At 44.5% G+C, this 18,138-nt stretch overlaps 1 protein-coding gene across 2 annotated transcripts in view; it reads left to right on the forward strand.

Annotated features, from left to right (window-relative positions):
- The window catches only part of AMOT (angiomotin), a 60,734-nt gene that overhangs the window by 4,225 nt on the left and 38,371 nt on the right, over positions 1 to 18,138 (forward strand). For both annotated transcript variants that reach the window (XM_040468501.1, XM_040468502.1), the window contains exons 2-4: positions 4,539 to 4,611; positions 10,909 to 11,057; positions 12,980 to 13,913. In XM_040468501.1, coding sequence (XP_040324435.1) covers positions 13,042 to 13,913 — 872 coding nt within the window. In that variant the 5' untranslated portion in view covers positions 4,539 to 4,611; positions 10,909 to 11,057; positions 12,980 to 13,041. The remainder of the gene's footprint in view (positions 1 to 4,538; positions 4,612 to 10,908; positions 11,058 to 12,979; positions 13,914 to 18,138) is intronic.

An 18,138-nucleotide genomic window follows, 5' to 3' on the forward strand; every position in this document is an offset into this window, starting at 1 on the left:
AAAAAAAAAAAAAAAAAAAAAAAGCCTCTAAGGATATAGCAATATAAATGCATTGTGTTTTGTATCTTAACAACATATCAAATTAAAAAGCTAAGATCCTGCCCAGAACTTCATCACGAATCCTGTCCTAACAGATCACCCGCTTACATTTTTCCTAGTTCCTCTCATGCCCTTGTTTCTGTACTTAACATGAATTTTACATAGTTGTGGGGGGGAGGGGTCATAGAAATCTACAAAGTTTCTTTCAAATAAGAGCCCAACTAAGACTTAGTTTTGTAAACCCATGTGGAAGAATGAAGTCAGAACCTGACTGAGTACGCGTGAAGAATCGCGTATGTTTGTTCCTTGAAATGCCGGGAGAGACTAACAGATTTAATAAGTAATTCCTCAACGTTTCTGTAATTTAGGGGTGTTCGTGTATCTACCTAGGCTGTTAAGTCTATTCCGTTGACCTCCTGTTACCCCTCCCCATTTTTAATTTTATTTTATTTTTAGTTTTTTTTAACGTTTATTTTTGAGACAGAGAGAGACAGAGCATGAACAGGGGAGGGGCAGAGAGAGAGAGGGAGACACAGAATCCGAAGCGGGCTCCAGGCTCCGAGCTGTCAGCACAGAGCCCGACGCGGGGCTCGAACTCACGGATCGTGAGATCATGACCTGAGCCGAAGTCGGCCGCTCAACCGACTGAGCCACCCAGGCACCCCCCTCCCCATTTTTTTAAACGAAAAGACAACTAAGGTTCACTGTTTACTTTGTCTAAATCATTAGGAATGAATTCTTAAATCACTGTATCGTGATATCCCATCAAGAGAGTACAAATTTGGGTAGACTATACAATTTCCCCAAGGAGAAAGGAAAAGCAGGAAGGCACAAATGTTTTGTTTCATAGCTTTGAAAATAATATGTTTAAATTAGACTAAAAAAATCGTAAGGAAACTAAGGGTTTGGGACAATTGAAGACATGTAGGTGCGGCAGGATGATGGGCTCTTCATTTGAGGTCTTCACTGTATAGTGAAAGCTCAGGCACGTGGTCCCTTCATTTTCCTTTGATAGAGAAGGCATCATATACATGTGGTCTCCATTTTGGATGAATTCATTCCTGGAAACCAGTGGCTCATCATAAATTAGATTAAATACCTTTAACCAGAAGAGGAAGGTGAAGTATGGATTTTTTGTACTTCGAAAGTTCCAAGTTAAGTACGTTTTTTATGATATGTATTCAGGGGGAGATGCAGATGGAGGTATTTGCTAATATCTCGTAAGATAATTTTTGAAAATTATCTTTTTTTTTTTTAACTCTGTAAGGCTGCTCTTGACGTTTGTAAAGTCACTTTCATTATTGCCACAACTGCATGAAACAGCATTAGACTCTGTGACTTGAAGCCAGGATCTGGGTTTCTGTGCCCAGCCCTCTCTGACTTGTCATGTGACCAAGGGTAAATGAATTAGCTGCTCTGGGCTTCAGTTACCCTTCTGGGAAGCAGGGATATTAATACCTCACAGAGGTGTTTAGGCATGCTTCATATTGGACACATGCTTTGAGGTCATTGGATGAAAGGTGTTTGCATGAAGGCAGAGAAGGCTTATTATAAGGTCCTGAGCAGGTGTTCACTTTTAATGAGCTTTGCTCTCTTATAACTTACAGTGCCCCTTGGTGCCCCAATGCCTTACTTGACTATGATTGATCATCCCAACATTTATGTTATGGACCCTCTTGGCTTTTTTTTTTTTTTCTAAGTAAACATTTTCCTTCTATGGGGTAAGTTGAAGTTCGAATAAGAGGACTCCAGCATCTTCCAGGGTGATGAAAAATAGCTTTAAAAAGAGACATCAGTTGAAATGTGCCATAGAGATCAGTGAGTTCTTCAAAGCTCTTCCAAAAGATTAAAAAGGGTAAAACAAATTTCGGCGTGTGTCTGTGTGTGTGAGTGTGTCTATGTGTGTGTCTTAAGGGAGAAAGTTTTGAGTAATATTTGCTTGTGACACATACTGATGATAGCCAGTAACTGAAACCCAGCCATTGTAGTGTTTTATACACAGCTGGTTTTTATTAATGATGGAATATTTATGCTTGCTGTACAATTCGTGGCTCATTTCCATGTGTATGTCAGAACTCAAATACCCCCCAAAGCAACATTAAGATAACATTAAATATAAATGTGGCCAAGCTAGAAAGGGTGGATTTGGGGGGGTCTCCCTTATTCTTATTGGTGTTGCTTCAGATCACCATAACTGCCCCCCAACTTTAGGTGCTGGTGCTGATCTATTTTTCCTTTATGTGTCCCATAGCAAACTTCACATTCTGATCCTTTTGATATGGACAAATGATCTCCCCCCCCTTCATAATGCAGATGAAACTGATGTATGTGTTTTTTAAGAGCATATTTTCGCTGCACATGCTTCTCATTATCCGAGAGGCCTGGACTCAATCAGTAAAGGAGCAGAGAAACCACATAATTGAAAGGAGAATGACGGTGGTGCATACTTGGAATATTTGTGGGAAGGGGATTGCTGACATCAGAAAATGTAGTGGCCTGAGCGTTAACAGCGTTGAAGAGAAATAAGCTTTCTGTGTTTCTGTGCATCGAGAATTATTTTTAAGGAGATAAAAATAGGGGCCAGGTTTGACATCCTTTTACGAAGTTGCCCTGGAAACTTTGATGAAGGTTGTTAGAGAAGAGTTCAATTAAAACCTTCCCCATTAGGAAGCTAATTAGTACATCACTTACTCGTTTTGGTTGTTTTCAAGGGGCAGGATTCGCATTGAATTAATGGCACTTCTTTCCATGTGACAGTAAAGTAAGATAAAAATCACAGATGGGGAAAATTATTTAGATAGCCTATTTTGAAGAAATCTAATTTCCACTTTATTACATTTAGGTTTTCAGTTCGGATTTTTGTCTCACTCTGTTTATATACAGTGATCACATTTTAGTTTAGTAACCAGTTTTACGTTTTGGATCACGGGCTATAAACCAAAGCTTATGAATCTGAGTTTCCCATATGAATTGGAGAAATACGGTGAATGACAATAAACCATTTTATTAAGGTAACATTTGTGGTTTTTTTTTCCGCAATTAGTTTATCTTTTGTGTGTGTGTGTGTGTGTGTGTGTGTGTGTGTGTGTGTGTGTGTTTGGGGGGAGGGGAGGCAATTTTTTTTTTAAAGTAAACAATTTTTGGAGCTAAGAAAGTTGGATGACCCCCCCCCCCACTACCCCCGAGAGCATTCTGTCTGCCTCAGGCTCTCAGGCTTCCTTGAGAGCAATGCAATGACTATTCTGATCTGGTACTTTTTGTGACTAGGCTAAGTGGTTGTCTCCTGGCAGCCTGATGGGCACTGGAGGGCAGGGTTCCTGTTGTGTTCTTTCTACTGTACTTTCTACTGTACTCTGTCTTTTTTAGGGGAATGAATACTTGCTTGTGACGTTTCAGGGCCATTTGGAGTAGAATAAGAATTCTGTAGCTAAGTACGTAACATGGGTCTGCCGTGGTCCTCCTTTTCTCCAAAACTAGTAGGGGGCAGTCATTCTGTACGTATACTCCCTGACGCTATGATGCTGTGCCCGCAGCATATGCCTACACTAGTCTCAGAGAGTGGGACAGTTGGCTGGGTCCTGTGATTTGCACCTTTAACTGATTTTACCCTAGGCCTTCCTGGGAAGGCAGAGTCTAGATTTAGTTTTGCAGTGGCCACTCAGTCAAGACAGCTTCTCGGGGCCTGCAAGTCAGCGTGAGAAGGAAGGGCTGCCTTTGGGGAGTGACTCAGGCCCTTTGGTATGAAGATATGAAAGTCTGGCTCCTGTCCATGCACCTGCTGGATGCCACACCTGCAGTCAGCACCTGAGCCCCACTCAGACACAAAAACCAGACCGAAGGCAGATGGGGCTCCCTTCAAAAGTGCTACAGCAGAACAGGGAACCCCTAATGATGTTAGGGCAGCACCACTGCAAATTACATTTAACCGCTCCGGTGTTGATATGGGGAAACGTCTTAGGTATTTTCTTAGAGGTGCAGTGCACTGGCTTGCTCACGATACTGTTAGAGTCCCGAGAGAATTTGGCTTTCGGGGAGAATTTCTCTTGTGAACTGGAGAGTCGGGGCACCTGGGTGGCTCCATTGGTTGAGCGACCGACTCTTGATTTCTGCTCAGGTCTTAATGTCACGGCTTGTGAGTTCAAGCCCTGACTTGGGCTCTGTGCTGACAGCACAGAGGCTGCTTGGGATTCTCTCCCTCTCTCTCTCTCTCTCTCTCTCTCTCTGTCCCTCCCCCACTCTCTCTCTCTCATTCTCTCTCTCAAAATAAATAAATAAACATTAAAAAAAAAAAAACCCTGGAGAGTCAGTTCCATAGAGTTCTGTGTCTAGTAACCCACCACAGAGCAGGAAAGTCACAAGACCTGGGTGCTGATCCTGGCTCCACCAGCCAGCCACAGTGAAACCTTGGTCAAATTGGTTACCATGAGCTATCTGTACTGGACCTAAGTTTCTCCAGTTGTAAAATGGAATTAATCACATCTGCCTTTATTTTCTCACAGAGCTGCTGAGGAGGACAACTAGCAGAAGGGAAAGAGACTTTGTCTCCTCGGAAGAAAGGCTAAGAAACTAAAGGTAACAGAATTATGGTTCTTGCTATTCTCTGTCTTTCATTCCTTGTCTTCCTTCTGTTGCCTCTAGCAAAGTCTTTGGGAAGTTGCGATTTACTCAGTATGCAGTATGCAACCCTTCTGCATATTTTATGTGCCAGTCAACGTTTTAAGTGTTGGGAAGGGTACGGAGGAAAACCATGCACCCAGCCCGTGACCTCTAATCTCTTGCAGTCTGGCAACTTCCAATTTCTGCCTTGGTACTTAGAAGCTTAAAAGACAAAATGAGCTTCTCTGTCTCTGTCTCTGTCTCTGTCTCTGTCTCTCTCCGTCGGTTTCTCTTTCTCTTTCTCTGCATTGCAACTGGGGACTTCTGTACCTGGAGCATGTATTCCAACATCTAGATCTATGGGTGGGTGGGTGGGTGGGGGAAGCCATGAGGTAAATCAAGAAATTTCTCTCTCACTACCACATTTGCAGAGTACCTGACCCTTGAATGATTGTTTCAAGGGTCCATCGTTAGTTTCATCCTTGGTTCTGCTCTACTCCTTGCCCTACGTGTTCCAGCCCACTCTTTGACCTTACCTGTTATCCATATGCTAATGACTCTCAAAGATATATCTGGGCCTATCTTTGGCTCCTCCCTTTCCAACTTCCCCAGTATCAAATTGGTTATCAGATGTCTCATCTTCAGCTCATTGGTCTTTTCCTCTGGGAAGCTTTGCTCAGGTGGCCCAGAGTTTTTTGCAGGGTCCTCTGTGTTTCCCGTTGGATTGTGTCCCCCTCTGCTCGACCAGTAGCTTCTGGAGGACTGGACTCTGGTTTATTTCTTTTTTAATCCACCCTAGGACCTATCCATTGCCTGGCTATAGTAAATGCTCAATAAATGTGGAAAATACGGTGTGGTAGAGCTGCAATAGAGATGTGTGCAAAGTCCAGTGGCAACACCAAGGGGAGAGAATTAATTTTCCATATCGAGCACAGTTGGAAGCGGAGGGAAGATCGAGAAGGATTAGAGAACAACCTTCAAGGAGAAGGTGGAAAGCGGACCTACCCTCTTCTGAGAGCTCTGACTAAGCAGCCCAGGAAAGAAATGCCTGTTGTGTCTGCTCTTGCTAAACCAGGGCATCTCTGGCCTGTTGCCTTCTCTGCTTATCTGTCTATAACACATTGACCATTTAAGACAGGTGCCACTTAGTCATATAATATTAAACAGAGCTGACCTTCAATGCGGCACCTTAACTGGGGCCGAAAATAGACGTCCACACATAGGCTCCTTGGTCATGTATACTTAGGTCTACACAAAAAAATACCCTTTACAATATATTGAAGATTGGTATCCGAAAACTAACAAATTTAATTCTCAGAATGTAGCAGGCTGGGTCATTAGAACTGAATGTCTTCAAGCTGACTGTCAGATCTTTCCAAGGGCAAAAATGAAACATGATATAAGCCATTACAGGCCATGAACCTGTTCTCACCCACCTGATGCTTTTACTAATTAGCTTCTTGGCCGGCTGGCAATTTGGGGCAAGTGCATGCAAGCTGGCTTCACAGGGGAGCCCACATTCCACTCTGCCGTTTCGCAAGTCACTGGGATACTACACTGCTTCTCTTGGCTTCTTTCCCTCCCAGGAGTCCTGCTCTGCCCTGGTGGAAAAATGGGAGAGGAGAAAGTTTCATTAAATGACGGAGAGATTTCACGGGGCTTTGGTGTTTTGCTAGTTTTATTTTTGTAGTGGGTTGTCTAGAGTCATTCAAGTACCTCGATCCATTAATTTCACTTCTGGGATTCTATCATTAGGAGCAGATCCAAAATGTTGCAAAAGGCCAAGTCTCCAAGATGTTTTTATAACATTATTTAGAGTAGCACAAAATTGAGAGCAATTTAAATGTCTTAACAATTGGAGAATGGGTAAGTGAATCTTGATACACATATGTAAGGGACAGTTACACAGTCATGGCAATGTGTGTTGTGAAGCCTACACTGCTGTCTACACCATGGAGAAAGCGCTTACGACAAAGTGAAATAAATGTAGGATCCAAACTCCTATGTACATTAATATCTCATGGCCTTGTAAAACCACAAATACACACAGAAAACACTAAAGGAAGTGTTCTATATTGGTAACAATGTTTAGTTCGAGGTACTGGGATTGTGAGCGATGTTTTCCTCTTCGTTACAAATATTTGCCTGTTGTGTTTACATTACGTGTAAAAGAAAGTAAAAACAAAACTAAAAGTGAGTAGTATACCACCGAAGATAGGAATTTGGTAAAGTAGGCAGCTTCTAGGTATATTCTTAAACTTTTCTCAGTTTATGCTCAGTCTGATTTCATGGGCGACTTATCCCTTTTCGGAGGCAAGGATGTGATGATGTGCTCTATTTTTCCCACGGAATGGGTGTGTGCGGAGGGAGGTGGCATGGTGATGGCAACAGTGTTCTTGTTCCTAAATATGCCACTGCTCATGTACACTTCAGGGTTAATCATCTCCGTTGCCTATTAACATATTCAAGTTAATTGCTTTAGAGTACAGAAAAGCGAAAGTGGGACCCAGTTGACCACACCTTTGAGTTACCATCTCAAAAACAGATAACTGACCCTGATTGTCAGTAAGATTTGGAAATGCGAAGGCCTTGTTGTGGTTCTTAAAATAATCTTACAACATAATCTAAATAGAGGTAGAGCTAGAAGCGAAGAGGTGGGGCCAACTCAAACTCGGTTTCTTAAATCCGTGCTAGACTAAAGTAAGGGCAAATTCCAAGTTGCTATGACATTGACCAGATCAAGAACATAGGCCTGGAAATGGTTGATCAGTGGAGGTTCATGTTACTCTCCGACCCACCTGCCGATCTTGGCCTAAAGAGGAAAGATTTTGCAAGGTCCTTCTGCCATACTTCTAACTACACACATCTTTCCGTCTTCCCTCTTTGAATTTTTCCTCCCGCCATTAACATTTTACTTCGGATGGAATTGGAAAATTGGTGGTAGTAGTGAGCCAGGCTTATAGTCTCTTCAAACCAGAGCCAATTCAATTTAATGAATATTTATTAAGCGTCTTCTACACAGAAGCTAATATGCTAGATAATATATTAGAGTGGAAGGACCATTGCCCTGGCTCCAACACTTGTCAAGCTCTAGCACCTTCATTATACAGAAAGAGGGAGTTGGGCCACTAGATGGTCTCCTAAGAGTCTTTCTAGTTCTGGCCTCTGCTGATCTAAGAACCCCTGCATGCACAAAGACTGCGTGGCAAATAAATGTTTTAAAGACAACTAAAAACTTTAATTCATAAAATTGCTGGGGTCTTCTAGATAAAGGGCCACTTTGAAATAACATTAATAGACATATTTTATTGAGTCTTTACTATGTCCAGGCTCTGTGCTTCATATTTTACATGGATTACCTCCCTTGATGTTTATAACAGCCCTAGGAGGTAGCAGCACTGTTATCCCTATCGTGAAGATGATGAAATAAGATTTGGAGAGGTCAAGAGAAATGTATGAGGTCAGCTAATAACCCATAGATCCGAGATTTGAACTTCAGCAGTGTGAATCTAGGTCCAGGCTCTTATCCATGGTGTTTATACTGCCTGCGTGTCACCCATTGAAAGGTTAGAGCAAAGGCACTATTATTTCTTACATCCTAAAGGAAGTGAATTAGTATCCTGGATTGCAAGACTGTTGGGAAAGGTGTTCTCTAGGACACTTCAGGACACAACATCAACCAACCTGAGAGGACACGAGAGAATTCAGGGGGCTGTTTTGCCTCTCTCTTTGTGTGGGAGTGTGTGTGTGTGTGTGTTGTGCACAGATATATGCACGTAGATGCGTACACATAGGGGAAGCTTTGAACTGGCTCCTTTGCATTTAGCTGGAAGTAAAATCATATGGAGCAAATTGACCGAGATTTAGCAGAGAAACAGGTATCCCGGACTTATACCTTCATCTTGGTTGGCAGAGTGAGGGTGGGGGGAAGACTAGGAACAGGAGGGAGGAGGGATAGAAAGATCTTGCAGCCGTAATTTCACAGCTTATTTGAAGGGTAGGAATTTGGTCTGCTCTGGCCACCTTGTAGTGTGGGTTTTCTGGGACTTGGCTTGAGAAGCATCTGGGCTCTCACTAATGGGTTTTGGTTCAACCAAAACTGTGTTTGATTGAGGTATACTGGGAGGGTCCAATGACTGCAGATATAGTAAGAATTTAGCTTGGCCCTGCTCCCCTGTTGTTATTACATAAGAGCTGAACACGTAGATTCAAATCGTACTTTTAGAGAGAGAACCATGGATATCTTCTCTTCCCCTATCAAATATTCCCAGGGACAGCCTGTTTGTCCAGGAGAAACAAGGTTATTTTATTGATTGAAGATGATGTCACAACCCTGGCAGTGGCATGATTGAAGGTGTGGGAAGATTGAAGGTTGCAGAGTTCATACTATTTTAGTTCCTGCACACGAGACAAGGAATCTTTTCGTTTCCTTTCGCTAATAAATAAGTGGACTAGTGTTTTCCTTCTTATGTGACTCTTAACATGTAGACGAACATAAGTTCCTGAAGAAAAAAAAATCTGTAAATTGGAGAGGAATCAGCAAAGCTCTTTTCTTAGGCTGATTTCTTTTCCTCTTTTAGACAGAAACAAAAAAGGCCAGGGGGCGGGGTAGTAGGGAGGGCCAATCTGTGTCCGGTTGACATAAAGTGATTTGGGTTTTGAAAAGGATATGGAGGAGAGGGGACAAAATTAAGGGAAGAGAGTAAGATTTTGGACAAGTAAAGTTTTCTTTGTGAGAAGCTAGGGATGAGGAACAAACCAGTCAAAATCGGCATGAAGAATCTAAATAGTCCTGGAAAATAATTGTATGGTGGTTTCTCGCCAGGGGCTCAAGTTTAAAGGCCTCAGGCTGTTTTCTGCATGTTTCGGTTGGGAAAAAAAAAAGACAACTGTTTTGTTCAGAATCGCACAATAGAAGCACGGTGTTATTTACTACACTCTGTTAATAGTCCAGCTTCGATTCCAATTAGAAGTTGTTCCTCTGCTTTGAAATTAGGGAAGACACCCTAAAATAATTACCTCGCAGATTGGAGATGATTTTGGTTATGATTGGGATTATATGTTGGGCCAAAACAAGATGGAAAGACAAATATCCGTGTTTGCTCACGCTGTATCTCTTCAGTTTATTTTTGGCAACATCGCAAGGAAATAATGTTAAATTAATCACTGTGTGGTTTTGTGGCTTTTTTTTTTTTTTTTTTAAACTTGGATGTTTTGGACAGGCTCCCAAAATACAGAGACGCTTGTGTGCTTCCTTTTTGCATTGCCTTGCACCTCAAATGGCATCTCTGATGTGGATTAAAGAAAGCCTTTCCTCTGAGTGACAGGAGTGAGTCATGGAGAGGCTGGGACAGAAAATAGGAATGTGGATGATGTGTGTCTCACCTAAACACAAACTCCTCAGTTTTATAACCAGCTCGGTTGGGCCTGCAGGGCTTTGCGGGGGGTTAACCCAGTAATTCAGAACAAGGACTATCAAAATCCACATCTGGTGGGTGTTTGCATCTAGTCTTTCTAATGTGAGTCTAGTTAGTTTCCTTTCGGGGAGCTCCTGGGCAGCGGAAATGCTGAGAAAGCAAGTGGAGGCATCTTGTCCTTGGAGAACAGTTGGTACCATGTGCTGCGAAGAACGCGTGAGCCGTCAATCAGATTGTAAGCTCTGGGAGGGCAGGACCTATACGTTGTGTATCTTTTACCTCCTTCCTTGTGTCTAGCAGGAGGCTGGCAAATGTCCGGAATGGCCAGTATGCAATAAATACTTAATGACTTGGTTGAAAGGAAGTTTTGGGTTTCCTCTGCCCTTCTGAGGCTGTGGCTTTTAATTTGGAGCTTAACTCAGTGTCTTTTTTTTTTTTTTCCTTTTCTTTTCTTTCTTTTTTTTTTTTTTTTTTTTGGACCAAAAATCTACCATCTGATGACTGCCTTCCCTTCTGGGATGTGTTCAAAGGTCTCACCCTAAAGGTCACATTGGTTGTGTCTTTTGTCATGTCCCACCATGCCAACTCAGAATGGAAGCAGCAGCAATCTTTGCCAGTCTGGGACCTGAACATTTGGATTCCTCTGGAGACTGGCTGACCTCCTGAACACAGGTGCTGGTAGTGAGGTTTCTTTCTCCCCTAATGGAAATGGACTCTGCCACTCATAGAAAAGGCAAACACCTGGGAGGAGAAGTCATTCCCTTGGAAGGACTGGTTTGGTTAACTGTTGGCCATTGGTGGCAAAATAGAAACGACGTTTTTATTTCTCCCTCCCTCCCCCTCCTGAACATTTCAGAGTGACCAGTGGTTGGACTCTTGGCGGCGCTTACCCTGAACCTGAGTGTTAGGGGAGAGGGAATCTGCCGTTGCGGTTTCTGGAGCTGCTCGTAAGCGAGAATTCCCTATCCTGATCAAGGCTTTAAGCCTAAAAGAAAGCAGAAATAGGTATGGACCGTGTGTGTGTGCGTGTGTGTGTGTGTGTGCGCCTGTGTGTGAGTGCGAGCCTGTGTGTGTGCAGGGTGGGGCGGGTGTGGAATGGGAGGGGGTGGTATGCTTTCAGGGTCTGGGGCAGCTCAATTTCTGCATTTCCCTGCCTTGTAGGGTAGGTTCGCAAGTGATTTTGTTTTAACCATACATGCTCCCATTTCCACTTTTTTTTTTTTTTCTGAGAGAGGAAAAGTAGTTTGGTAGTCATCTTTTCAGTTTAAAGGCACCAAAAGAAATTTACATGTTATGCTTGTCAGCCTCTCAGAAAATCCCAGTCTGACAGTTTAAATACAGGAGTCACAGACGGCCACGGGGAAGGAGGGAAAGGGCTGGTTGCTCAGCCCTTTGGGGCACACTTCCCCAAAGAATATGATTATTAGGATTTAAAAAAGAGCCTTTGGGACGTTAACTGTGGGGTCAAACTGCTCCTTAGAACAACTGGAAACCAGGCAGCAATAATCACGCGAGAGGTACAAAAAAGAAGATGACCTTTTTTCTATCTACCATACACATCTTCTGGTCATTCCCTGCAGGACTGAAGGAAAGGGATCATGTTTCCAGAGAGACTGGAGGCTGTCTAATATCATAGAAATCAGAGCCTGGAAGCCAGGATTCCAGAGTTCTCATCTAAGAACCTGAGGCTGGTTAGGTTGACCTTTACGGCGACTTTTTGTGCGACATCATGCCCATTCTCCAACACTGCTCGAGACCTTTAGAGTAAAACTTTCATTATTGAATATATTGAATTGCAGTATTCACATGACAGACTCTGTCCAAAAATTGTATGAGCCTCTAATGAGTTTGTGTGTACTATACCATGCAAAGAGAGAGAGAGAGGGGGAGAGACAGAGGGTTGGGGAGAGTTCACCCTACTACTAGTTTTTCAGGTGGGAAAATACAAGACAAGAAAAGAGGAATCAGTTGCTTAGGTTACCCTGTAAATCCATATCAGGATTAGAATTTGAATTGTGAGTCGTCTTACTGTTGATAATCTGTTTCACTCAACCCATATTTCTTCCTTGGGAAGAGTTAGTCGTGGTGTGGAAGGGGAGGGATAAGGTAATCGTACCCTTTCTAGAAGGATGACCTTTTTATTTTTCAATTTCTAAATACTGTCAGAGGCACACTTCAAATGAAAGAGGGCTTCCCATTTAAGCTCTTCCCTAGCCAACAACAACAACAAAAAAATCTCAGTGACTATTCCTGGATGGCTGAAAGAGAAACTTTGTCAATATCAGTTATCTCAAGCCCTTCTCTTGTTAAGCCAAGGAGAATCCAAAATGGACAATACAAAAAGGATTAAAAAAAAAAAACTGTTTCAGAGTTTTATGAGATCAGAGAAAACGATTTGCATCAAGTGGGATCCTTCTTATCCGGTGCGAGCCAAGCTCTCTTCACCTTTTATTTATCCTAGTTATTTATTTGGCTTTTTGTAGCTCCCTTCACAGGCTGGCCTGCTTTACAGCTCCTGTCTATGGGGTAAATTCTCCCTGTTGGCCTGCCCCCAGTACCACAGCCATAAGAGTTGGATTTGTCATTTAAGTAGAATACGGAGAGAGGAATCTTCTGAGTAAGGACCTAGGAAAATTGCCCTCTCTGGTCACCCTACCTGACTGCTCCAGGTTTCCCCAGTTCTCTTAGGAATTAAGTCAAGATTGGATATCTAACCCATGCTACGTGAAAGAGGAAACAGTGAGTTCTTATGCCCCCAAGTTCCTCATCACGTCAGTGCTAGAGCCAGGAGTCACCAACAATTAACCTATTAATTCTATGTTCTCTCTGGAATGGAATCCTCACCCCCCAAATACCCATATTCTTCCCCTTTAGAGGAATGACTTATCCATCAACTGGGTGTTAAGCTTCCTGTTTCCCCTTCCCAGGTCAAGGGCAGCCCAGGTGCCCAATTTCTCTCTCTCTTCACAAGGCACCACCAGCAATAGAGATGAGAAATTCTGAAGAGCAGCCAAGTGGAGGAACCACAGTGTTGCAGCGTCTGCTACAAGAGCAGCTCCGCTATGGCAATCCTAATGAGAATCGCAACCTGCTTGCCATACACCAGCAAGCCACAGGGAATGGCCCTCCTTTCCCCAGTAGCAGTGGGAACCCAGGCCCTCAGAATGATGTGTTGAATCCCCAAGACCACCACCAACAGCTTGTGGCTCATGCTGCTCGACAGGAACCCCAGGGACAGGAAATCCAGTCAGAAAACATCATCATGGAGAAGCAGCTTTCCCCCCGAATGCAGAATAATGAAGAACTCCCAACCTATGAAGAAGCCAAGGTCCAGTCCCAGTACTTTCGGGGCCAACAGCATGCCAGTGTTGGAGCTGCCTTCTATGTGACTGGAGTCACCAACCAGAAGATGAGGACCGAGGGACGCCCATCAGTTCAGCGGCTCAATCCTGGCAAGATGCACCAGGACGAAGGACTCAGAGACCTGAAGCAAGGACATGTCCGCTCCTTGAGTGAACGACTAATGCAGATGTCACTGGCCACCAGTGGAGTTAAGGCCCATCCACCTGTTACCAGCGCTCCCCTCTCCCCACCACAACCCAATGACCTCTACAAGAATCCCACAAGTTCCAGTGAGTTCTACAAGGCCCAAGGGCCACCTCCCAGCCAGCATAGCCTGAAGGGCCTGGAACACCGAGGCCCCCCACCAGAGTATCCCTTCAAGGGCATGCCACCCCAATCTGTAGTGTGCAAGCCCCAAGAGCCAGGGCACTTCTATAGTGAGCATCGTCTGAACCAGCCAGGGAGAACAGAGGGGCAACTGATGAGGTATCAGCATCCCCCTGAGTATGGAGCAGCCAGGTAAGAGAGTTCCCTTTCTGTCATTTCCTGGCCTCGTCCCCAACCAGCTTCTGCTGTGTGTTGGGAATCTTAAGGGAAGGAATGGGCAGGTGTTTGGTATAACCAACTCTGCAATGCATGGCTGGCCCCTGGCTTAGTCAATTTCCTGACAATCTGAATTTCTAGCCTCTTCAGCCATAATTAGTACCGTATAACATTCCCTTGACTTTATAGGTTGAGCATGGCCCCAACTGCCTAGTGGGCGAGCAGGAACGTGAGTCTTGATTTCTCCAGCGATACGCTGTCCTGTCTCCCGGGATTTTGAAGGAAGGGTCAGTGTTCCTCTTCTCGGGAGTTGCTAAGCCTTTCCTTGAGGAGCAGAGGCAAATTATCTTGTAGTTTAGTCTGGACTATCCTGTCACTTTTGGTTACTCCCCTCCGCAAAAGTCTCATCACTTATTTTTAGGAACGAATCTTTCTGCAGAATTACTATGATTCTTTCGGACACTAAACAGACACCTCGATATTACTGCAGGGTGGGGAACTATATATGTGCAGGTTCAGAATGTTACTTGCCTCGTACTTCTGTTGCAGTTCATCTTTCTTCTGTAGAGAGTCTGTTAGTTGCCCGTCTCATTTTTAATGTCTGAGTTAAATTCACATCATGTCACATCGAAGTTTGATCAGATGCTAAAATGCAGAAAGAATACTGTTCCCCTGACTTCTTTACCACTTGTCATTAGTTCAGGAGAACTATTGCATATGTTCAGTTATTCCTAAATAGACTTCTGAATTATTCAGAGGCCAGTTGTCCCATTGCTTTATCACCAGACCTCATGATTCCATGATTGCGTTCATTGTTCTTACTGTTACCGTGGGGGCCACGTCTGCGATCAGTAGCAGCTCAGCATACAGGGAAGAGGGAAGGTTTCGACTATGGGCAACAACAATGCCAGTTATGTGTGGCGTCCCTGTCCTGTTACCATGGGTAATTATGGGTAACCGTGAGGTTTGAAGTCCCTGGACCTAGCAGAGGCCTCTTCCCAGATTAGGCCTGTGATCTCTTTATGGTCCAACTCTTTGCCTCCCGTCTCCTCACTTATTTGGGAAAGAGCCGCTTGGCTCGAAGTTCATTGGGTGACTCAGGAGAGAAGGCGGTCGGGTGGAGTAGGGTGAAGGTAAGAGAATGCACCTGGCATTTCCTGGTATTTCATTTTCCCCCCTCCAGGTCCTGTTTTATAGCCAGAAGCAATTCACTTTGGGCTCCACCCATAACTTGGCCAGTATAGGATTTTTTTTTTTTTTTTCCCTTAACCCAGGTTGAGTTCCTAACCTTTTTCAACCTCCTCTGTGCAGCTTTCAAAGGGCAGGAGCCTAAGTTCTGATAAGTGGCTTAGAACAGGAAATGGGGTAGCGGACAGGGCCCTTCCGGTTTAAATGAGAGCCCCCATCTGCCCAGTGAAACGGAAGACCCAGGGAGGGGTTGGTCAGTTGGACTGCTTAGCTTAGTGGAAACCCATCCAAGCCAGCAAAATGTCAATGAGGCTGGGGATTTTTGTTTGGCGCTTCCCATCAGCATGGAAGAGCCTGTGGGACTCTGTCCCTTCTGTGGATGGGCTGACGTCTGTTGCCTTGTGGGAGGGGAGTGTGTCGGCTGGGGCGTGGAGCAGAATCCAAAGCCCCGCTTAGCACAAGGCCCGCCTTCCCAGGAAAGCTATTTTCAGAACTCATTCACCAGTATTGTTTGTGATCTGAAATGACTCCCACAGTGTTTGAAGCTAGATGGAAAAGCCCTTTGATCTGCCTAAATAAATAATAAGGAGCCCAAAGAGGGATTTTTTTTTCTTCCCGTACTGATGAAACCACCAGAGAAATTTAGCCGCGTGTATTTTACAGGAAGATGTCCTCCCTCCTATGTTATCTGTGGGTCTCGCTACCTATCCCCAAAAGCGGTACGGCCCATGCTGATTACCCTCCTTTGAGCAGAATTTTAATACGCAGGTTTGCTCTAATAGTTTTGTTTTGTTTTGTTTTGTTTTGTTTTTTTCCTCTATGGGAGAGGAACACGGTACTTGATACGCTTGGTGAATAATCAAACCTAAACCAGTCCTGATCGAAAGATGCTCTGTGTGGAGTTTGGGGTCTGCATCAGACAAATTCTGGCAATAAAATGTCTCCAGGGCCTGGGGTGAGGGAGTGGCACCTATTGACAAATTACTGGCAAGGGGAGGCAGTTGAACTGCTTTCCAGAAATGTGCTGCTTTTAGGTGGTGACACATTTTTCCTCCTTTATTTCCTTGAACCAACTTGCTAGACAGTTTGCGAGTACCTTTCCAAGTAACTGCTGCTAGCCCCAATTAGAAGACGGAATTCTTAGTTCTTAATCCATAAATTACAGATCAAGGCACAAAGCAAGGTCTCTGAACAAATTGCTGTTCAGAAAGCCTTTGTGTGCTTTTAGAGGTGCAGTGAAATGCTAGAGATTTGCTGTTAAAATGAACAAAATGATATAAACAATCTTTTTATTACTTCATCTTCCCTCTGCCCTCCTCCCTGCTTGAAAAATAAATATCCTGAATGCCCAGAACTCCAGATGGGGAACAAGGCCAAGCCATCTGAAGAATTAAAAGATTTTTGAATCTTTGTCTTTCTGAGTGCCGAGCCCTTTCTGCATCTGGAGTTTATACGTTTATCAACTGCTTTTAAAAAATTAAAACCTTTCTGTTTGTAAAGCAGCCACCTCCTTTCATTTGTTGAAATCATGCCCAGATCTGAGGTTTCTTGAAATCCTTGTTTAGTGGAATCTGAGGGTGACCTAACTCTGTAGTTCAGAGCAGGGCTGGTTGTGCAAGAGAAACAATCCAGGCTGTTGGTGGCACCCGCTCTGGTGAGAGCGTGCACGTGTGGGTTTGCACACGTGTGGGCCAGGAGTGTGTAGTGTGGGGGGGTGTGGGGGGGGGTGTGTGACTGAGGAGGGCGGGGGGTGAGGTGGGAGGGCGGAAGATGCTGTGTCAGCTCGATGACAGGCTTTGGCTTTCCCTTTGGTGTCCTCGCAAGCCGTCTTTGGGAGAGAGTTCCCCTGGCTTGGGGGAAGGATGCTGATTCTGGTCATTGGTCTCTGTCCCGCGTGCCTGCCAAGTCCCCTTTTCCTCCGAGCACCAGGGGCCCAGGTTGTCTTGGGAAGGAGCAGGATGAAGGGGCAGGGAGGCAGGTCGGGGCTTCCATGGGATCATGTGATTCTATTGTCTGCAGGCGACTTGTTGTTCCTGGTTAATATGTCAGCAGGAAGTGATTTGCACTGCCTTACCGTGGAAGCGCTTGGGGACCGTGCCACTCACCCAGCTGCCACCTGTAATATAATCATTACTGTTAACTCTTATTATTTAATCTTTTTTTTTTCAACGTTTATTTATTTTTGGGACAGAGAGAGACAGAGCATGAACGGGGGAGGGGCAGAGAGAGAGGGAGACACAGAATCGGAAACAGGCTCCAGGCTCTGAGCCATCAGCCCAGAGCCCGACGCGGGGCTCGAACTCACGGAGCGCGAGATCGTGACCTGGCTGAAGTCGGACGCCCAACCGACTGCGCCCCCCAGGCGCCCCTGTATTTTATTTTTTAAGTAATCTCTACACTCAACCTGGGGCTTGAACTCAACAATCGGGGCTTCCATGGGATCATGTGATTCTATTGTCTGCAGGCAACTTCTTGTTCCTGGTTAATATGTCAGCAGGAAGTGATTTGCACTGCCTTACCGTGGAAGCGCTTGGGGACCGTGCCACTCACCCAGCTGCCACCTGTAATATTATCATTACTGTTAACTCTTATTATTTAATCTTGAGCGTAGTTTTGCTTCCTCTCACATCCCCCTCCCCCCAGCTCTCCCCGACCCTGTCATGCCTCTGTCCCCTCCTCTCAGGGGGAGCTCCACAGGAGTGTTAATACAGTCCTGCTTTATTTTTGTGGTGGGTGGATGCTGGAACCCAGATGGAGTTCGTTGGCTGGAGGGCTTCCTCTCCTTTTGTGACTGCCCAAGCCTTGCTTCATGTTTGCAAACCTGCCAGGGATGGACTGCCTGGTTTTCCCAACATCATGGTGCAAGTGAAATCTTCCTTTTCCAGCCTGGGGAGCCCGAGGGGCAGCTACCTTGTCTCCATTCTTTCTGGTTTTTTTTTGTTTTTGTTTTTTTTTTTTGTTTTTAGTGTTTATTTACTTATTTTGAGAGAGAGAGAAAGAGAAAGAAAGAGCG

This window comes from Herpailurus yagouaroundi, unplaced genomic scaffold (assembly GCF_014898765.1).
Source record: "Herpailurus yagouaroundi ecotype Mexico unplaced genomic scaffold, PumYag 67700, whole genome shotgun sequence".
Taxonomy (NCBI): Eukaryota; Metazoa; Chordata; class Mammalia; order Carnivora; family Felidae; genus Herpailurus; species Herpailurus yagouaroundi.